Genomic DNA, 21,681 nt, shown 5'->3' with positions numbered 1-21,681 from the left:
CCTCAAGCCTAAACCACATTTCATAAGAGAACAAGCCCCATTTTGCACATCAAGCAAATTGGATTAAGCAACTCCAAATAAATATTGAGTACAACAATGATCCCATCTACGCAGTATCAACGACGACCAATAAGAAGTTCCAAATGAGGTGAATATACCTGCCCCCATTTAGAGTTTCTTATTGGTTAGTGACACCGGATAACAATTTTCACATGATATCAAGGCAACACAAATATACAATTTCCTCAATAAACTCAATCCTAAAAGGTACCCCCTAGTCATCACTAAGCCAATCCAACACGAGGACAATTTGGCTCAGACCTTGCAATAGTTCCAAGAGTGTTCAGCAAAGCCAGAATTCATGTGGTTCCCTTCTTAGATTGTTTTATCTTTTCCTTCTTTTTTCTTTTACGTTAAATTTTTTATTTAAATCAAAGCATCAATAAGAGGCTTAGCAATATATATATATATATATATATATATGGATAACCAAAATAGAAAGAATCAAACAATCTCAGTGGTATTAGCTGATGTAATGCAGAAAAAAGCTAATTTAAGAAAGTGCACATAGAGTACAGTGGTATTCACTGGAGATCCTTTCAACAAGCCCTGATGTATGATCCCTATTTGCAGAAGTAGGAACTCTCTTGCATGGCCATTGTCAAACAATCTCACTACATCAATACTCTTTCATCATTGCACAAAAGCCATTACTTTACGTTCTTGTATCACTAAAACAGCTACTCCTAATAGAAGCGGCAGGGTAGAATTATTCCGAAAGTATTTTCACAGGAACAACTGTGTACATTTTTTGTTTTCTACTTCCTTGTTCTATAGTCATGAGACAAACACTAACTGTCCAATTACTACCTTCATGGAACAAGTAGAGTGCAAAAACTCTAGACCTAAAGGGATGGTTCAAGATATGGAAGTAGGAACGCCAAAAACCTAATTTTATTACTTGACTAAGGCCTGGTTTGGCATACCAGAAAAATTACAAATTAAAAAATTATTAAAAAAATTAAAAAATTATCACTATTCACAAATTAAAAATATAAAAAAATTAATTTACACAATATTTTAATACAAGCCAATGAGTTGTCAATACGTATTGGTCTGTCAAAGGAACAGAAAAGAAAATTAGATATATATATATATATATATATATATTCATTAAGTTGGAGATTAAGTTGGAGGGTAATGTTGGGCCCGTGACGGGTTCTGTTTTGATAAACCGAACCGTTCAATGTTTAGAACTCGTTGAGTACTATATGTCTATAGAAAATCACATTGATCGGATATAGATAGCTATGTAATCAAATCAGATTTTTTTTAGCCGTTTACTTTTCACTGTCCATTAATTTCATACAAAACTGTTTTGATCACATAGTTATTGATCACATAGCTATCGACATCCAATTAAAGTGATTTTTCATAGACATATAATACTCAACGAGTTCTACACATTGAACTGTTCGGATTATCGAAACGGGACCCGTGGTGAGCCCCCACGGCCCAACAGTACCCGTGAAGCCTCATGCACCATTTCAACCAAGCCGTACTATCCTCCTGCCGCCTGTCATTGATGAGTCTACCATGTAAGGGTAAAAACGTAATTTTTCCATTTTATACAATGTTTTAATACAATTTTTTTTTTGTAAAAAAGACAAAAAATTATCCTAAACAACCTTTTTTTTTCCTCAACTTTTTAGTCCAAAAATTCAAAAAATGTACTTATTTAGAACATCCCAAACAACCCCCAACATTCCAAGAATGAACAAATAAAGGAAGAGATACACTTAGCCGTCTCATCTCCTCAAGATGGAGGAATCTCGAGTTCAACTCATCCCCTTTGGACCGCACCCACATAATTATCCCAGTAACTACTTTGTGAACGTGGGGAATTAGCAAGTAAGAGGTGGATATCTCGCTAGAAATAAATTAATTAATTAACAAACAAACAAACAAGAATGGAAAGATTTTGACTTTGTTCAATTCAATACAAAACCATAGCAAATCCACAAAAAAAGTTACGAAAACAGAAAGAAAAATACAAATTTACTTATACTATAATCTATAGATTAGTTTCTACTTACAAGTCAGCCATCTCACAAGAGTTACATGTTACTCCATCTGGTCATCCTATGTTTAGTAATTGTCTTCTTCCCTGATCCTATGAAGAAAAAAAAAATTGTTTTATCAATAAGTACGCACGAAAAGACAGAATGAAAACACTGACCTTAGAAATAATGGTTACTCGACAATGTTCACATTTGTATGAAACCACACCATACAACTATTTATCATAAACTGTAGACCACAAGGTGTAATATGTAGTAAGGCAATTGCACGATTGATTTGAGTGGAAACTGGTGTAAAAGAACTAATAACTTACGAGAGTAGTAGGCTGTTGTTGAAGTGCCTGATCATTTCTTTGTTGCATCAATAAACATAGCTCGAGTCCAATGCTCAACATTCTCAGTTTGTGATGGAGGAGGAGGAAAAGTCGGATGCTCCACAAGATCCCATCCTTCTATAAGGTTTTCATACTTTCCAATATCAGATGGTTCGGTGGCATAAAGAAAACTGGCAGCAGAACTTGGAAAGTTATTGTCACAAGTATTTCTCTGCATGGTGAAAAAAAGAACCTTGTCAACGAGCAAGCACGCCAAATACTCAATAAAACCAATCTCAGATTGTCCAAAGTTAAATTTTTTATATAAAAAAAATGTCACTTCTTCTCAAATATTATGTTATATCAATGGTAAGCAGTATACTTCTTAGTTATCACTAAAACAAAACACAAAGATACCCTGAGCACACTTTGACTGAACAAACAATGCACTACTTTCCAATAAAATGATAATACTAATTTTTCTTTCTTCTGATAAATCCTGCTCAACAAATAATGCATACAAAGGCCACCAGCATGTAGTTTTAAGCTATGGAATGCCAACAATCCTATGTTTGCAATATGTGTTGTACGAGTATGAGAAAGGTTTAGACACCTATGTGTGATAATCGAATTGTGTTTTGAGGTCACATTTCCTACTAAATAAGTTCTTTTGATGTGACTGTATCAAAGCCCTCCAACTACCGCCACCTATGTAGATTAACTAATATAAGTGTTTTATGTTATTTTATTTTATTTTATTTTATTTTATTTTTATTTTATTTTTTTTTATTTTTTTGGGGGGGGGGGATGAAAAAGAAAAAAAAAGAAATAGAAAAAGAAAAAGAAAAGAAAAGAAGGAGCAAAAGAAAAGCCCAAACGAAAAATCCGATGAGCCATGCTAAGGGGTGCAATGTTTAATAAGGCCACTCCAATGTACAAAGGCACAAAGATCCATTAGTAACAATATTCAATAGTTCTTCAGATGCAAAGTCTAGGCTGAAATCGATACCATTTGAGGTATTGTATGTGCACTCTCTAGTAAAGTGCTCGACGAAATGGCTGAATTCACATTCCATGCTGATTTGCTCAGTTGTTGAACTTGCTTGGATGACCTGAAAAACAAAATCAACAAATGTCATGCACAGCAAGGACAAAGCATCACACAAATAACACATAATAAATATTACTAAAATGAAAGACTCTCATCATGCATGACATTTGAAATAGGTTAGAATAATCGACAAAGCAATTTCATAGCAATATTGAGTGGTTCTGCTACAAGGGAGAAAAGATGGGAAGATTTTGACCTCCCTTCGTTGTCATTCAGTCCTTTTAGCATGAGCGACCTGAAAAATAATTATACATACTTTTCTTTTGTTTAAAATTGCAGAACCTACTAGCAATAAACATAGCGAATTCTCTCTTTCATTTTTCTGAGTATAATATAATTTTACCATAACATTGCCAAAATGTTTGGAGACACTCAACTCTGGAACAAAAAGAAAGATCCTTTCTTTTAAGAACACGTCTTTCAGGAACCTCAAAATGACAGGTGCCAATGAGGTTAGGCTAAAGTAAAAACTAAGAGTCACAAAAAAGGCTTCATTTGAAGATAGAAAACGCAAAATGGATACTCCTAGTCGATGTCATCTAGAATAAATCGAAGGAAATTGAATTCATTAACATGAGAAGTCCAGAAAGAAGGATCTGTAATTCAACTTAATATTTCTAATGGCCTTTGAGTATCTGAAAATCTTCAAATAGTTGATTACAAACAGAGTCCTTAGCTTAGCCTATTTCTCTAAGTTGCTTGTAGCCTTTGCTTTCGCAGTTCACCTATTTAAAGATCCTTTAGGTTGGCCATTCCACTAGTGGCAATATGGCCAGACCAAAGCTGGCATTGTAACCCCAGATTCTTATCAGCTAAATCTCTTTGCGGGCAGCTCTCTGTGCTTCCAGGAATTTTAGCATATCTTATGATGGTTGACGTCCAGCTACAAGCCTCTCCAAATTTCCCTCACCTTGAAGTATCAATTTGATCTAGAAGCCAATCCAAACTCATTGAAAGGCCTGTCATCAACCGGTCAACACGGTTCAATGTTTGCTCGCGTGGCACAGCAATGGTGTGCTAGGCGTTAGGTGCGCCTGGCTTGGATGGCCCTCAAAGCATTTGAGGCAGTTCGGACCTCGGCAGAGATTTTATATTATTTTTTTGTTGTAATCGCGCTTGGCCCACATGCTGCACACTCCGATAGACACGGCATTGGCTAAACCCGCTAATTGCGTGGTGATGCGTCCACGTGCTGCGCACTTTCAGGCGGAGTCCCCCCGATTCCATAGAATAAGAGGGGGACGCGTTTCCTTTTTCCCATCAGCAAACAACACCAACTCACTGTGCTAGTATAGTTCATCTGAGAACAGACACACTGCTGAGCAAGATCTCCTTCTCCAACTAGCTTTTTCTTTGCTGACATTTCCTACAGAATGGCAGCAAAACAGATTCCGTTAACACAACTACTGCTCAGGTTGATTTAGAGGCCGCCTTGGCCGAAGCGATCGGGTCTACATGGAGATTTGCATCAGACTTTCCTCTTAAAAATGCAATCGCGAAACACTGCCTCGCCAATTGGCTTATCGCTCGAAAGACTTCAAGCAACCACCAATTGATAGTTCACCGTGAATTCCATGGGCCACACCTGCCGGAAAACAGCGTAGGGGCAGTCTGCAAATCTCTCAGACTTTTTAATATGGTCGAGATCAACGTAGTACCGACCAAAGATAAAGATTTCATAGTCGTCCACGACTTCAACACAGAAAGAACGACGCAGTTAGGCAATTGAAATTGGTTTGATATGTCGACGAAAGAGGCTGTTGGCACCCCCCTGGTAGTTCCCATAATGGGCGGTGACTCCCTAACCAGCGAGTTCACACCCACCGATGAGAAAGTTGTCAAGCAAGAAACCCTTCTCAAGAATGCCTTTGAAACAAACAAACAGGCAACCATACGGATTGACGCTCACGAGAGGCAGGCCGCTCCCCTCGTCGCTTGGCTGAGCCATAGGCCGGCCTATCATGACAAGACAATCGTTATCTTTCATACATATGGATACAACAATGGACACGAGTTCGCCTTGGCGGTCAATCAAGCCGGCGCTACAAAAAATTGGCGCGAAACTGTAGCGCTAATGCCAAACATTCTGCCGAATGAACTCTCTAGGCTCGCGAAGCAATATCCACCAAATTGCACGTCGCATTTTTACGACCTCGTTGAGGCCAGCAAGAATTGGTTCGCATCTGTCTTCTCCCAGAATATGATGGTGGTCGTCACTTTCCTCAAGATTGCGGGCAATGGCGAAGGACAGACTAACAAAGTCGTTGATCCAAATGGAAATGAGGTTCTGCATCCTAAAGAGAAGGAGGAATATCTCCGCGATTCAGCTTCAATCGAAATCGCGAAATGAATCTGCGCCACCCATCCCGGAATCGAGATTGGAGGCGTCACACGAACTTATGCTTATAAGAGTCGAGGACATCGCTACAAAATCAATCTTTGGACGGGTCAACCGAAGCGGTGGCCGACCCACGCGACAAAGTACATCTGGGAAGATTTCGCCAAGCCTGGAAATGCGCTCAGATGGGGTCAAACGATTATCTCTGATCGCATTGGTGACGACCTTGCAGCTTGTGTGCTTCAAAGCTGTGGAAAAAATTTTGTCAGCAGTCATGAATATCTTGCTGTTCATGTCGATTAGATGGGCGATCTGTGTCTTAGTCTAAGCTTCCGCTTAACGCATCTTTGCTACTTTAATGTATTTTTTTAATGATATTGTTGGAGTTTTGAGCACATCTTAATCGCAAGTAGATATTTTTTTTGAATCGGATTTGACTTCAAGCAGATGTACTTCTTTGTCTCTCGATAAATCTAATGACCCTGCGACCGGCCTCTCGCCTTAAACTAATTTCTGAGAGTTAGGTCGCCGCCTCTCGTGGTTTCCATGTTCTATGGAAACGGCCGCTCGGGACTTGCCTTCCCGCAACTCATCGAGCTTGCCTGGCCCGCTCGGGTGGTGGCACAAGCCATCGTTAAATCGTTCGTAATCCTTTACTCTCGCATAAATGAGAGGGGAATCCAAAGATGATCACTTTTCAGCTAATTGGAATCTGCAATCCCAAAAGAGGCAAGCACTATGTGGGGTCCACAACTTATAGAATTTTGGCCTAACCATTCTGCATAATGGATCATGACATGGGCCATTTATGGCCGTAAAAACTGGCACAAATTCCAACCTATTCAGCACAATGAACAAGTTCTTCCAATTGGAATAAAGGAGGTTAAAATTATTCGAGTAGACATGACGTGCTGGCACGCCACTAGCCTCGCATTGATGCCACTCTTTCTTGCGCACACTTATATAATGCTGAGCTAATAATAGAGATAAAAATAGTCAGCTTGTAAACTGGACCTTTATTACTGCCCCTAATCTCAAGATCAAAGCGACATATACCTCTTCTCTTTCAAGTCTTTTTGCAACTTGTTCCAAAGCAAGCGTTTGTGAATCTGCCAGGCAGCCTTCACGAAAATGGCTGATCAACTGTGTGAGGGGCGTTGCTCCGAAGCCAATCTATCATTCGTTGGGATATCCATCACCCCTGAATTCATCGATGAGGCCCTCAGAGGCTTTTGGGAGTCTTTTGCCAAAAGAGCCGTTGGCTACAAAGAGGTTTACGTTCAGGTTGATCGAGATCCTAAAGTTGCCTGGGAAGGAGCGCTCAATGGTTACCTCGGCAAATATTCTGGCGTAAAAAATGTTCATTTTGCGCCGAACAACGCCACGATTGGAAAGCCCCCACGCCATATCGACATTTTGCTTCGGAAAAAATTTAGCGGCGAACGTCTTGCGACGCTCGAAGGTGTGGCAATTTCAAACGGTGCAACTGGTTGGCTTGCGCTCGCATGTGTAAACCTTCTCTTGAAGGCAAGACAAGATATTGATGTCTTCTTGTTTGGGGCAGGAAAAGTTGCCGAGGCTGTGATTCTTGCCCTCAATCATGGTGCGGCTGCAAAAATCAAAACCATGGCAGTGCTCAGCCAAGCTCCAATTGAAGGTGGGGTTCCAGCTCGATGCCATCATTGATCGGAAGGTTATACCAAAAGCCAAACTCGTCATAACAGCAACAAATTCCGAGGAGCTCGGTACTCGAGGCCGACGAAATTGCGCCAAATGCAGTAACCATATCCCTCGGAAAAGATGAATTGCCCGCCGCCTACTTCGATCGCCTTTTGAACGCAGAGGGTCTGATTATTGGCGACGATCTGGATGCGATCGAATCGCACAATGTCAATTCCCTGGTGCTTTACTACTCGAAACGTGATTTGAAGCTGACAGAACATGGAAGGGATCATTGGATAAAGAACTACGCCAATGTCCTTGCTGATCCAGCTCTCATGGAGGAACTTAAGACATGAGAGGGGCCAGCCAACTTTTCATCGGTTGGCCTTGCCAGCCTAGACTTGGCGATGGCCGGCCGACTCTACGAAACTCTTACTGCGAAACTCTCCCACCCCCAGTAGACAAAACCCTCTTAGGATTGCGCTCTTCAGAAGGTGCGCCTCCCCAGTCACAACCGGAAAGTCACTCAACTTGGCTCAAGTACCCTACTTAGTTTGTCTCTCTGTCGTGTTTAGTATCAGCAACAATAACAAATATTGTAAATAACATATATTTATATGGTAATTATATGGCATGTAAGCGTGACAACGATTATGTTTTCCATAGTTTGATAAACTCAACACCCGAAAAAGCCGGTGACCAAAGGGTTGGGACCTCTTTGCACGAACTCCTATGGCTGCCAGACTATCTACAGAGCTTTTTCGGAAGCTGACGCAGCATCTGATCGCCACACAATCCTCGCGGACGTGGATGGCGTGGCTACATGCAAGCAGTTTGACTGAGAGTTTTCGAGTGACTGTTTTAAAAGGACAATATTTCGTCCCAAGCGATAAAACTCGCTCACATGACTAAGTCGTTGCTTTAATTCAACTGCGTGAAAAGATTTAAAGGGCAGAACTGTTTGTGTTTCGTATCCAGTTCACCGGCAATTATTGGCTACGCATAAAGCTCATTATCGTCGATTCTTTACCCAAACACTGATGCCATTCCAAATGCGTTGGGCCAAAGATGTACTCATGTCGGACAGGCGCAATTTGGACTTCGTGATCCTCAAGTCTATCGCAGTGCTGCTTTATTACAGGCTATGCTTCCACCCTCCATTATTTGGTCAACTGGACCTAGCTTTTGACAAGAATAGGCCAGCGTTCATCTATCTATCTTTCAAAAACATGCAGTTGCTGCTGCGTAAAGGATGTAACATCGGATTTGGTGTGGAGACGGTGCTCGCTACGACTATACTGCCTTACTGTAGTGATCTGTCCCGCCAAGCGATGAGGGGAGCGGCCTGCCTCTCGTGAGCGTCAATCCATACGGTTGCATGTTCGTTTGTTTCAAAAGCATTCCCAAGAAGGGTTTCCAGCTTGACAACTTTCTCATCGGTGGGTGTGAACTCGCCGGTTAGTGAGTCACCGCCCATTTTGGGAACTACCAGGGGGGTGCCAACGACCTCCTCCGTCGACATCTCAGACCAATTTCAATTGCCCAACTGCACCGTTCTTTCTATGTTGAAGTCATGGGCGACTATGAAATCTCCATCTTTGGTCGGTACTACCTCGATCTCGACCATATTGAAAAGCCTGAAAGATTTGCAAACTGCCCCTACACTGTTTTCCGGCAAGTGTGGCCCATGGAATCCACGGTGAACTATCAATTGGCGGTCGCTTGAAGTCTTTCGAGCGATAAGCCAATTGGCGAGGCAGTGTTTCGCGATCGCATCTTTAAGAGGAAAGTCCGATGCAAATCTCCATGTAGACCCAGTCGTTTCGGCCAAGGCGGCCTCTAAATCAACTTGAGCAGCAGTTGTGTTAACGGAATCTGTTTTGACTGCCATTCTGTAAGAAATGTCAGCAAAGGAAAAGCTAGTTAGAGAAGGAGAGCTTGCTCAATAGTGTGTCTATTCTCAAATGAACTATACTAGCGCAATGAGTTGGTGTTGTTCGCTGATGGGAAAAAGGAAACGCATCCCCCTCTTCTACAAAATTCTGTGGGCCCGGAGGGACTCCGTATGAAAGTGCACAGCATGTGGACGCATCACCATGCAATTAGCAAGCTTAGCCAATGTCGTGTCTGTCAGAGTGTGCAGCATGTGAGCCAAGCGCAATTACAATAAAAAAATAATATAAAAACTCTGCCGAGGTCCGAACCGTCTCAAATGCTTTGAGGGCCATCCAAGCCAAGCGCACCTAACGCCTAGCACACCATTGTTGCGCCGCTCGAGCATTAATGGTTCGGGACCTGGTGTCATCTGGAAACCTATGAAGCATAGACACGGCAAAATCAGCGCCGTGGCGGTGTCAGACACGAGGACACGTCGGGGACACGTACAGGACACGTCATCTACCGTGTCCCTTTAATTTAATTGTTTTTCTTGTAGGGGACATGCATGTCCAGATCTGGACACGACGTGAGACACGGCAAGGAGGGAGAGACAAATGAGAGACTGTGGAAGAGAGTGAAGAGAGACAAACCTGTCGAAGATCGAAGATCGAAGCTCCATCAGTCGAAGATCGAAGATCCATGAATCCAGTCGAAGATCAAAGCTCCAAGCTCCTCCATCAGTCGAAGATCGAAGATCAAAGCTCCATGAATCCAGTCGAAGATCAAAGCTCCAAGCTCCATCAGTCGATCGAATAATCGAACACCCCAAACGAGCGCGATCTGTCTCTCTCTCGCCTTCTCAATCTCTCTCTCTCTCGATCGCGACCTCGACCTGTCTCCCTCCCTCTCTCTCTCTCTCTCTCTCTCCCTTGCTTCTGTCTTTTTATCTGAGGGTTTAGTTATTATATAATAACTATTATAATTATTTATTATATAATAGTTATTATATAACATACTGTTATTATATATTATATAATAGTTATTATTATTATTATTATTATTATTATTATTATTATATAACATATAATATATTTATAAGATAATATATAATATATATTACATATTATAAGATAATATATACTCATATATATTAATAAAAAAAATAAACACATGCATGTAAAATAAAAAAAAAAAATTAATTGAAACATATTATTTAAAAAATATAATAAATAATTAAACAATTAATGTGTATTAAAATAAAAATATTTATAAAAAAATTAAAAAATTTGCCGTGTCCCCTGCCGTGTCCGTGTCCCTATTTTTTAGAAATTGCCGTGTCCCGTGTCCGTGTCCGTATACGTGTCCGTGTCCGTGTCCGTATACGTGTCCGTGTCCGTGTCCGTGTCCGTGCTTCATAGCTGGAAACAATGCCAAGCCTAATACATGTTGCAGCCGTGGCTTATCAAAATTGGTCAAATGGATGACCCTTTCAATTTTACAAGCCTTGACGCGCAACAAATGAACATTGAACCGTGTTAATAAGTTGATGGCTTTTTACGAAAAAATATGCAGAAAGATAAAGAGAGTGATGTGACAACTTATAGTGACTTTTTGACTTTTAAGCTAAAATAGCCTATCCCCAAATGGGTAATTGTTTAGTGGATGTACAATAGACAACATGTCAGCTCTATCTTATATTAAATGGACTCAACTAATGAGTATTGGCCTATCGGGTATGTGTCCCTCCGACCCAAGCATTGGGCATCTCTATACCCTAATCTTAGGACATAGGAATATTATACGTAGGCCTGAAAATGAGCCGAGTCGAGCATTAGTATGCTTGGACTTGTTTATTAAGATTTTAACGAGTTCGAGTTCGAGTTCGAGCTCGAACTCGAACTAAATAAAAATTTAACAAACCGAGCTTGAGCCGAGTTAACTTAGGCATGACTCAAGTTTGAGCCTCTTCATGAGCCTTAACGAGCCAAAAAAATTATAAATTCATACTTGCATATGAGACTAAAGTTACAATTAAAACTTTGATTCTACAATTATATATACAATATATACAAACATACTAAAAAAAGATCAATATTTTATCAAAATAATAATATTTACCACCACTATTATATAAATGTATTATCTATAGCTAGCTATTATTTACATTTATATTTTTTAAATATATAAATAACATATTTATCTTTTTTTTATACATATTTTTATATAATATATAAATAATAAATGTTAAACGAACCAGAAAACGAGCCGAGCTTACGAGCCAAGTTTTAATATGTTTGTGTTTATTAAAATTTTAACGAGCTCGAACTTGAAAGCAAAAAAAATTTAACAAACCGAGTTCAAGCGAGTTCTTACCGAGTCAAGCTCGAGCCTATTCATGAACGGCTCTGTTCATTTGCAGCCCTACATATTCTAATACGATGTTATTTTTTAGTAATGGACTTCAAATTAAAAGGGATTTAGGGAAAAGGGGGATATCTATCTCCCATCCATGTGTTCTTTACTATCCAGAGGGGATATCTTCTTCTCTAAACATCATAAAAAATTAGAAGATCGAATCGCCTAATTTGGGTGTGAGAGTTGGACACATATTTCATACCCTCACCCTTTGTCATACCTGTTGGATACAGAGTCTGTAGAAATTTAATGTATAAAGAGAAAAAAGAGAATTGTTAATGTATAAAGAGAAAAAAGAGAATTGTATTATTGATTGATGTTTGTAATTGTTTTTTATTACAATGATTCATGATTCCTATATATAGAAGAGGGTGAGTGTGTAGTAGGTAAGAAGTAGGTGAAGTGGAGGTGGTAGTGGTGTAGTGGGTTAGGTTTAGTGGAGTAGGTGAGGTGGTAGTGGTGTAGTGGGTTAGGTTTAGTGGAGTAGGTTTAAGTGGGTGAAGTAGGTGATAAATTTTAACAGCCCCCCGCAAACTCAAAGGGGATAGGAACTAGCCAACTTGAGTTTGGAGAGAGTTACAAAACAAGAAAATACATAAAAATAAACGAGGATAGGTGACACTGTATGGTCGTGTCAGACCATTGGTGAAGACACTGGATGGTGGTGTCATAACGTTGTAGAGGACACTGTATGGTGGTGTCATAATGGTGTAGAAGACACTGGATGGCGGTGTCAGACCGCTGTAGAAGACAGTTTATGGGGTCATGTCGGACCGTTGTAGAAGACAGTTTATGGGGTCATGTCGGACCGTTGTAGCAGACAATGTGGTGACAGTTGTTGTGACAGTTTACGGAGTCTTGCTGGACCCTTGTAGAAACTAACCGGAATCAATGTCGGGACAGTTTACAGAGTCTTGTCGGACCCTTGTAGAAACTAACCGGAATCTATGTCGGGACAGTTTACAGAGTCTTGTCGGACCCTTGTAGAAACTAACCGGAATCTATGTCGGGACAGTTTACAGAGTCTTGTCGGACCCTTGTAGAAACTAACCGGAATCTATGTCGGGACAGTTTACAGAGTCTTGTCGGACCCATAAAGGAGCTAACCGGAATTAATGCCGGGACAGTTTATAGGGTCATGTCGGACCGATGTAGAAGACACTGTATGAGTGTGTATATAGACTGCCCAAAAGATATACATGGATATAGATATCGAGCCCTCAAAAGTCGTGCCCTATTTTGTGGCTTGGAATAGCAGGGGATTGAAACCAGACGCAAGGAAGGCCGGTGTCGCGACGGAGCTTTGGCAAAGGGACATCGACGTGCAAGCGGTGGTGGTCTCCGGCGACTGAACAATAGTGCACTCAGAAAGGAAATTTCAAGGTATGTGTAGAAAAATTTTAGCAGATTAGGTTGAGGTCCGGCGGACGGCCAAGGCGAGGTTGCCGCCCGCCGGTGAAGCGAAAAATACTAAGTGCTTAACCTTGCTCTGATACCATGTAGAAATTTAATGTATAAAGAGAAAAAAGAGAATTGTATTATTGATTGATGTTTGTAATTGTTTTTTATTACAATGATTCATGATTCCTATATATAGAAGAGGGTGAGTGTGTAGTAGGTAAGAAGTAGGTGAAGTGGAGGTGGTAGTGGTGTAGTGGGTTAGGTTTAGTGGAGTAGGTGAGGTGGTAGTGGTGTAGTGGGTTAGGTTTAGTGGAGTAGGTTTAAGTGGGTGAAGTAGGTGATAAATTTTAACAGAGTCCATGTAACATTGGTTCTAGCTAACACACCCAACAAATTTTTAAACACACCTAGCAAGTTTCCACGTTTGTCATTGTCATATGTTGGACATAGAGCACTAACACAAATAGAGTAGCATGCAAACTTGTGATTTCACAAGTAACTGGGCCCGCCATAGCATCTCCAAACACTGATCAACAAAGAGCAAAAAGATTTAAAGCAAAGGCATGAGGGTGACCCTTTGACCATCACTATTCACATCAAATATATTGCCTTCAAAAAGAAAAGTCCCCTATTTGACACTGATACTCTTCCCATGTACATTCCTCTTCCAATTGCAGCAGACCATATGGCTCAATCATGAGCCCATCTACAGAGAATTTATAGCCAGTTTGAATTCTATGGTTGACAAGTATTACTTTGAATTTCTATAAAATTTACTTACTAATAACATATCCATAGCCTATCAGTTTCACTAGTAACTGGGTCCACCATAGCATCTCCAAGGACTGACCAGCAAAAAACAAAAAGATTTAAAGCAAGGGCGTGAGGGTGACCCTTTGACCATCACTATTCACATCAAATATATTGCCTTCAGAAAGAAAAGTTCCTTTTTTTCTTTTTTGTTTGATTGGCACCGGTGTTTCCGGATCAAAGCCCGACTAATCCTCAGGGGTGCACAGGCCCTCGGCAAGGAGTTTTCTGCAAGTGCACCATGGTTAATTCAAGGGCTTTCCCCCAGTCCGGTGGCCCTAAGGAATTATTAGCACCTAAAAGGTTTCAATCCTTGAACCCCCAAGACCCAAGGCCTTCAGGCCAGCCCCTTGGGTTAAGAAAAGTTCCGTATTTTGACACCTGTACTCTTCGCATGTGCATTCCTCTTCCAATTGCAGAAGACCATATGGCTCAATCATGAGCCCATCTATAGAGAATTTATAGCCAGTTTGAATTCTATGGTTGACAAGTATTAATTTGAATTTCTATAAAATTTACTTCCTAATAACATATCCATCCAGGGCATGTGAAACTTCTTGTTCTTTAATGATGCATAAATAGCGAGCCAAAATAAATATGCACATGTCAATGATTACTTCACATTTCTATAAAATTTACTTCCTAACAACATATCCACCCAGGGCATGTGAAACTTGCTGTTCTTTAATGATGCGTAAATAGTGAGCCAAAATGATGATGCAGATGTCAAGTATCACATGAGGGAAAATAGGATAAATACCTCGAACAAGCCATTTTCAATGAAAAAACAGATCGCACTTCCTTGGGGGAAGAAAGTGTGGCCAGCAACTTTGCAAATGCTTCAAAAGTAGATGCCTCGGCAGGGACATCTAAGCATAATGAGTTATAACAGTAAGCTGTTACGCATGCCACACTTTTTTTGATAAGTGAAATCCCTTTCTGCAAGTCCTGATGCGTTTCAACAGAATGTGGCGAAGCCGAAGAATAGTTGAAGCTACTACTACGAGAAGAATCCAAATGGGCCTTCCTGTCAGATTCCATTGAAGCAACACCAAAATTACTGGAGCTTCTATCAGACCACGAAGTCTCCCCACTAACAGTGCAACTATTTTGGCGCGGTATAAATAGCGGGTATTCATTGCTGCATGACATAAATTATAGATCAATCCAACAGTCAATAAATCTCAGTAACCATTATTCCAGTCAGTAATACCTTCTGGAAGACGGACGGGCATCCCAATAAGAGTCTCGTTGCCATATTCGGGAGCATGAACCCTGAAACAAAATGATGGCATGATTACAACAAAGGTAACTAGATGAAGATTAGCACATGAAAGCACAAACTGTTGGTTTCTTGTTATGGCTTTAAATATCAGTTTGACAATAGACAATACAACTTCAAGATGGAAATAATTCAGGTAATTTTAAGTTGAAATAATCAATCATAAAATTTGGCAAACAATAAAAAAACAATTAAATTTTCTGGATGACTCGAAAAGGAAAATCTTATTCAGGTCAAACTAGAATTCATATTCATATGTTATGATTGAAATTTATATGCACTTTTTTAAGGGCAAACTAGAAATCAAACAATCTTATTGATACATATATGTGATGGTTTCCACATAATGAGTTACCCAAAAAACCACAAAAGATGCCTTTCATTTTATCCTCCATTTGTTCTCATCCAATGATGTAACCATGGTATGTGTTAATTTGATGTTATACATATTAAGATTTCAACTTTAGAGCCTATAATAATGGTATATTACAACCCATGTTATTTAGTGCATGATAGACTTCGAACAACGGCTCCACTTTGCCTAAAGGAATAAGATATGCAACACCGTTGACAACCATAAATAGGCAACAATTTATATTTACATCACATCCAAGATTAGATTGTCATTATGGAAGGTATAATAAGAATCAAGGTACAGCAACCATATATGACAAGAATAGTTTAATGTTAAAAGGTCACAATTGACAGACCTCTCCGCCATGATGCTACTCTATATGTATATAAATCATAAATTTCAGAAGTTGCAACTTCCAAGAAATACTATAACCTATCAATTTGAATAAAGGTAAGAGAACATCTTTAAAAAGTGATGTTTACTCGGGAAATCCTGACAAAAAATTTCACAATTCGATTCAATATAAATTGTAGCTGCATCTATCTCTCCCCTTTTTTTGAGTTTCCTATATCTACTAAAGATATTTTCCACTTAAAAATATTTTCACTGCAAAGTGAAGTTGGAATTTTTGATGAACTCAGCACAGTCCAAGAAATTTAAGAATTAAGATAAGATTCACAAAGATAGCTTTGACACATACACATGGAGGTGCATCCAAACTTACCGCAAAACCTGAGTTATGAAGAGCAGGAGCAGCAACACTGTGAACAACAAGATTTAAAAGTTGCACCATGTACCTGAGTTCCAGCCATTGATAAACCACTGGTTAGTTCAAAACACAAGAACATTCAACTTGAACATAAACTAACTGAATAGAGCTAATTTTGTATGAAAACGTAAAAAGACAATATGAAATACAGCGCATGGAAAGCCATAATGCATCATAACAAGATGTTACGTACAAGTTATACATGACGGAAAATATCTACAATGGAGCTTCTTATTAGGAGCAATGAACACATTGGCAACTACCTAGCTAGCGAAAGTGCCAACAATAATGAATCCTTTTCTATAAAGTCGAAACAAAGAAGATCCAGAATATGATGATAAATAAATACTCACAACACGAACACAAAAGGCTAACTCTTTTAGGAAAGCAAAATACCAAAACATTATTAGAACTCCTAGAACCAATAAAGGAATAAGCTGATCACAGATGGACTTCATTAAATCCTATCAGTATAATCATGACAATGAGCTAATTGCACCATCTTGAAATAGGTTACTCCAGCATATGTGAATTTTTTTAGTTAATATAGCTCAAAGAAAGCCAAACATGAAAAACAGGAGGGGGTAGGGTGCCCCCCCCCCCCCCCAAAAAATGTATATATATCTATATATATGTATATATAGAGTTAAATTGAGAAAGAATACCCCAAAGAGGCAGCAAGTTCTTTAGATGGAATTGAATGAGGATCAAGTCCTCTTGGTAAGAGTGCATTACAGATTTGATCGTATTGACCACTCGACCCATCTTTTCTCTCTCCATCTATATTTACCTGCAGCATGAATATGATATAGCTCATTCAAATCCACTAGAACAATCACCCTAAAGAGTTATAGCCTAGAAACATTAAAAAAATAATCCAATCATTCTACAAAATTATTCAGAACATCGAAGTCGTGAAATTAAAAACTTTAAATAATATACCATGAGACCAAATTGAAGTTCAACCAAGAAACGGGCCAATAAAAAGAAACGGACTTCAATTTTTTTTTTTTTTTTTTCTTATCTCCTTTTAAGGGATATTTTTTCCTGATTATCTGAAATTATAAATTAGAATAGTTTTAGTAACAACCATAGAAATATGATATGGCTATTTTTTTTAAAAAAAATAATGCAACCATCTTCCAAGTTTTTAATTTCACAAGGGTAGACAAGATGTCCAGGATCCCATTTCAGGAAGCAAAGGGCTTTGATTCAACTTTCAAGTCATCCCCTTTACGGCCAACATAAAGAAATCATCCAGGTAAGCAAGTGGAACATGGGACCACACGTGTTCCATCTTCCAAGGGTCAACACGTTTGAGCCCCAAACACATTGATAGCAAGGAAAAAAATAAGAGATATACATAGACAATATGAAGAACATCATAGATAGTTCGCATCTTAACAACAAAGCTGAGTATTTGAAAACTAACAATAATTGAAGACCAACATCAATTTCTAAAGGCATTCAGAATTAATATTCAACTGGGGAGTCCACACCCAACTCACCCCCTTCTCAGTACCCTTGATTAACGAAACAGCACTAAGAATAGGCAAACAGACCAATTGTCAACCTTACTAAGAATCTAAGACATGATAAGTAACAAAGAAAATAAACAAGTAAAAACATCTGAAACTTGTAGGAGTAATCAATCTTTGAGAAGCTTACCCGACGTTGTGGGAACAACTTGCAAATCTGTTTGATAACAACAGACTGTTTGTGGAGACGTTCCGAGGTAATCGCCATCTGCAGTTCATAATTATTCTAAGCATTAAATACAATATCTTTTGATCAACTAGAGAAGATGATATCTTGGTCAAGGTATGTCTCCACTGAAGAACGATTTGTATTGCAATTACCAAAGATTAAGAGAAGCAACCAGGAGATGGGAAAAAAAAAAAACTGACTAACTATAAAACCAATACTCACATGCCCCAAGCTTTGCGTACATATAAGATTAGGGTAGAATTTTTCCAGTTGCTCCACACGATTTCTTTCCAACTGCAATGAGAAGAAGTCCAAGACAAATATCTCCATTCATGATCGGAAAGAAAATCCATTCGATGACTATGAGAATATTACTAATAGTTTAATTAATCTAATAAAAGCCAAAAATAGGATGAAAATCAATCATACCACAGTCATGGCTGACTCAAGCAATTCATATTTGACTTTTAAATCATATGACATCTTCTCAATCTTAGTGTTCCCTACAAAAAATCAATTAGTCAAACAAGCTCACAAAGTAAAATCTAGGCACTGCTCAAGGTAAATTTCATGCAACAGTGCAGGGCAGTCAACCTTGCAGATATTGTTCTCTCTTAAGACGAAGCTTCTCCCTTAATCTTGCAAGCTTCTCACTTTGAAGCACCCTCCAACTGAGCTGATCATCCGCCTTACTCTGACAAAGGTTAAGCAATCAAACTCATGAAGCAAGCATATTTGCCAGAGATGCATTGAACAACAATGAGACAAAATTGAGATTACTTATGAATGGCAACATATTAAGATGGCAATGAAAAAGCAGCAGCAATGGTGTTAAAAATCCAAAATAGAAGAGAAATCAAAGACACATTACTAAAACAAAACTATGAATAACTGTGGAAGGAGCTAACAAGATACAAAGCTAGATGATTCTATATAGGCTTTTACAATTATTGGAGATGACCAAATACATTTTTACATTCACATGAACCCATTTAAAACCCTCATTGTAAGAAGCATGGACACACTAATAAGGTAATGTACCCGTGTCAGACACCGACACTATCAGATACACCCAGACACCTATCAAACAACCATTTGGAACATGTCCTATTATTTGCTTTTAATCTTTTTAGAATCAAACATGCTTCGGACACTTGGGGGACATACATGTCCATCATTTGTCGTGTACATACTTATATTTCAAATCATGAATAAAAAAATATACATGGCACATGAAACTAAAAGAAATTGGTTTACTAAAATGATATTTATCCGAGCCACTATCGGTATCGGTACAAAAGCCACAAATTCAGGCCTCGCTAAGGTGCTTCCCTCGTATCACTGGATAGGTTCATAACCAAATAATCATTCTACACAATAGAACATAGATAATCCACTGATATTTAAACAAAAATAACAAGACAGAAAGATCTACTACAAGTTCACAAGGGGGAAAAAATCAGACCTTTGCCACAAGCTTTTCACTCAATTTTGAATACAGTAAATCCCGACGACTCTTCAATGACTTCAAAGTAGTACTATACTCATTTAATCTGCATTCAACAAAACATAGAAACAACAAATCACAATCACAATCACAATCAATTTCTCTCGGCAATGAAATTTAAGAACTTGGCGATGCTACTGAATCTGGAGAATTCATTGACCTGTAATTGACACAGACGGGGCAAATGGAAGCAAGATTGGAGTTGTCACAGATGGCACAGCTGCTCGTTTTTCTCGTCGTCGTCGTCATCTATTTACCTCTTCATCGCAAAAACCACAACGCAAATTCCCAAAACTTTATTCACCCAAAAAAATTCCCAAACCTTTTATCACCGCAGCACAATCCAAAATCACAAATTCTCAGCGTTTGAGACTTTCAAATTCAGAATTTTGTAATAAGAAATCCGAATGTCTGAGAGATTGATCAAGACGTAAGGGAGGGTTTACAGAGCTTGTTTGGTGCAGTAGAGGAATTTCGAATTTGATATAGTGATGAATTAAAAAAATTGACACAAGTAGAGAGAGAGAGAGAGAGAGAGAGAGAGAGAGGCCTTTGTCTCTCTCCTGTTTCAAGTTTCAAAAAGCTAGCTCTCCTTTTATATGTTTAATTATTTTTTTAAGAAAAATAAATTAAAAAAATGCAATGGCAATTCTTGTGGTTTGGCTTGAAGTTTATTACCACTTAGATTCCACATTTATTAATTTGCGCACATAAAATTTAATGTATTATATAAAAATTTGATGAGAAGCCCTTTAACATAGTTTTACACCATTTTTATATAAAAATTTGATGAGAAGCCCTTTAACATAGTTTTGTACCATTTTTAATGTGTAAATTTTTTTTCAAATGTAATTATCTTGCAATGGACATAAATGAGCATGGCGTATTTTTATAAGATAAAATTTCAAACTAATGTATAAGTTGAAAAATAATTATAAATTAGTAATAAATTTTATCAATATTAATAATTATAATTATAATTTTTTTCATATATGTAAAAGGAATTAACTTGAACTCATTAAATAAATTGGATCCAATCGGAGCCCTATCGAAAAGCCCAAAAATTAATGAGTCCGGAGAAATTATCACCAAGTGACCTCAAATGAATTTTATTGCATGGACCCGTGAGAAAGTCAACAAATTGGGTCGAGAAAGACCCATTGGGATTATATCTCTAGAGAAAGTCCAGCAAGCCCATTCGAGGAGACCTAGATCATACGAGCGTCCGAGAAGGTTGATTGTTGTTTTCCAAAGAGATAAAACCCTCGAAAGAGATCCATTTTTCGAGGTTTTTGCTTAGTCTCGAAAGGGCTCGAAATTACGAACCTAGAGACCTATTTGAATTTGGACTCAAACGGGTTTGGATCCATGAACCTAGAGATCCGAAGTTCTTAGCTTCAAATGGATTTGGACGAAATCTAGAAGCCACTCTGTTGATGAATCCCAAAACACTTTGCAGGCTCAGAACTTTCTGGGATCTACCAGAACCATGGCACGTGATGGAGTCCAATAAAGGACTCAATCCCAATGCCGATGAGTGAAGATAAATTCACTCTTTGGTTAAACTAGCCTATACCCAGGTCAAGGTGGCACGATTTAGGGGGTCTTTGAGACTTAACAATATTTGTGGCAGGACATTCTCTTGAACTAACCTTGACCCTTTTGCGGCATGGCGTCCTCTAGGACAACTCCTGACCTTTTGGGATAATTTAGGATCATTGATTAGACATGGTTAAGAAAAAGGGTTCACTGAGAGTTAATCTCCTCTTTAGAATTTTTCTTCTTCTCGGAGAAGTCACCTCCTCAGACAAAGTGGTTAGAGAGAATATTTCTCATGTGCCTTATACGGTGCTTATAAATAGCACACACCCATAGCTTTACAATGGAAGGATTTTTGAGAGACAATTTTTGAAAGAGAACTAATTTCCCTTCTTTATTATTTACCTTGAGAGTAAAAGTAGGAAATACATGAGAGAGTCATGCCATTATTCTCTCTCTAACTACTTTGTCTTCTTCTTCACACAATCTCTTATCTCCATCATCTCTTTGCT

At 38.7% G+C, this 21,681-nt stretch overlaps 1 protein-coding gene across 1 annotated transcript; it reads right to left on the bottom strand.

Annotated features, from left to right (window-relative positions):
- Positions 1–1,925: 1,925 nt before the first annotated feature.
- Positions 1,926–20,274, bottom strand: LOC114279025 (uncharacterized). The gene is made up of 13 exons (XM_028221189.2): positions 19,791–20,274; positions 19,589–19,676; positions 18,718–18,817; positions 18,553–18,626; positions 18,346–18,417; positions 18,085–18,162; positions 17,082–17,206; positions 16,372–16,444; positions 15,224–15,285; positions 14,771–15,151; positions 3,405–3,507; positions 2,396–2,627; positions 1,926–2,173 (listed from the first exon to the last, which is right to left on the bottom strand). The coding sequence occupies exons 1-12, from the start codon at positions 19,877–19,879 to the stop codon at positions 2,427–2,429; spliced, it is 1,446 nt and encodes a 481-aa protein (XP_028076990.1). The 5' UTR covers positions 19,880–20,274; the 3' UTR covers positions 1,926–2,173; positions 2,396–2,426.
- Positions 20,275–21,681: the final 1,407 nt, after the last annotated feature.

Source organism: Camellia sinensis, chromosome 6 (assembly GCF_055761805.1).
Source record: "Camellia sinensis isolate YWXY chromosome 6, ASM5576180v1, whole genome shotgun sequence".
In the NCBI taxonomy this organism is placed as follows: domain Eukaryota; kingdom Viridiplantae; phylum Streptophyta; class Magnoliopsida; order Ericales; family Theaceae; genus Camellia; species Camellia sinensis.
Note: the sequence above shows the minus strand (reverse complement) of the source record. Positions and strands in the feature narration are given on the sequence as shown.

Coding starts and splice junctions, on each gene's coding strand:
- LOC114279025 (XM_028221189.2), bottom strand. CDS start 19,879: ATGACGACGACGACGAGAAAAACGAGCAGCTGTGCCATCTGTGACAAC. Junction 18,418..18,552: donor TTGAGTCAGCCATGACTGTG/GTATGATTGATT, acceptor TTCTCATTGCAG/TTGGAAAGAAATCGTGTGGA. Junction 2,628..3,404: donor CACATACAATACCTCAAATG/GTATCGATTTCA, acceptor TTCACCATGCAG/AGAAATACTTGTGACAATAA.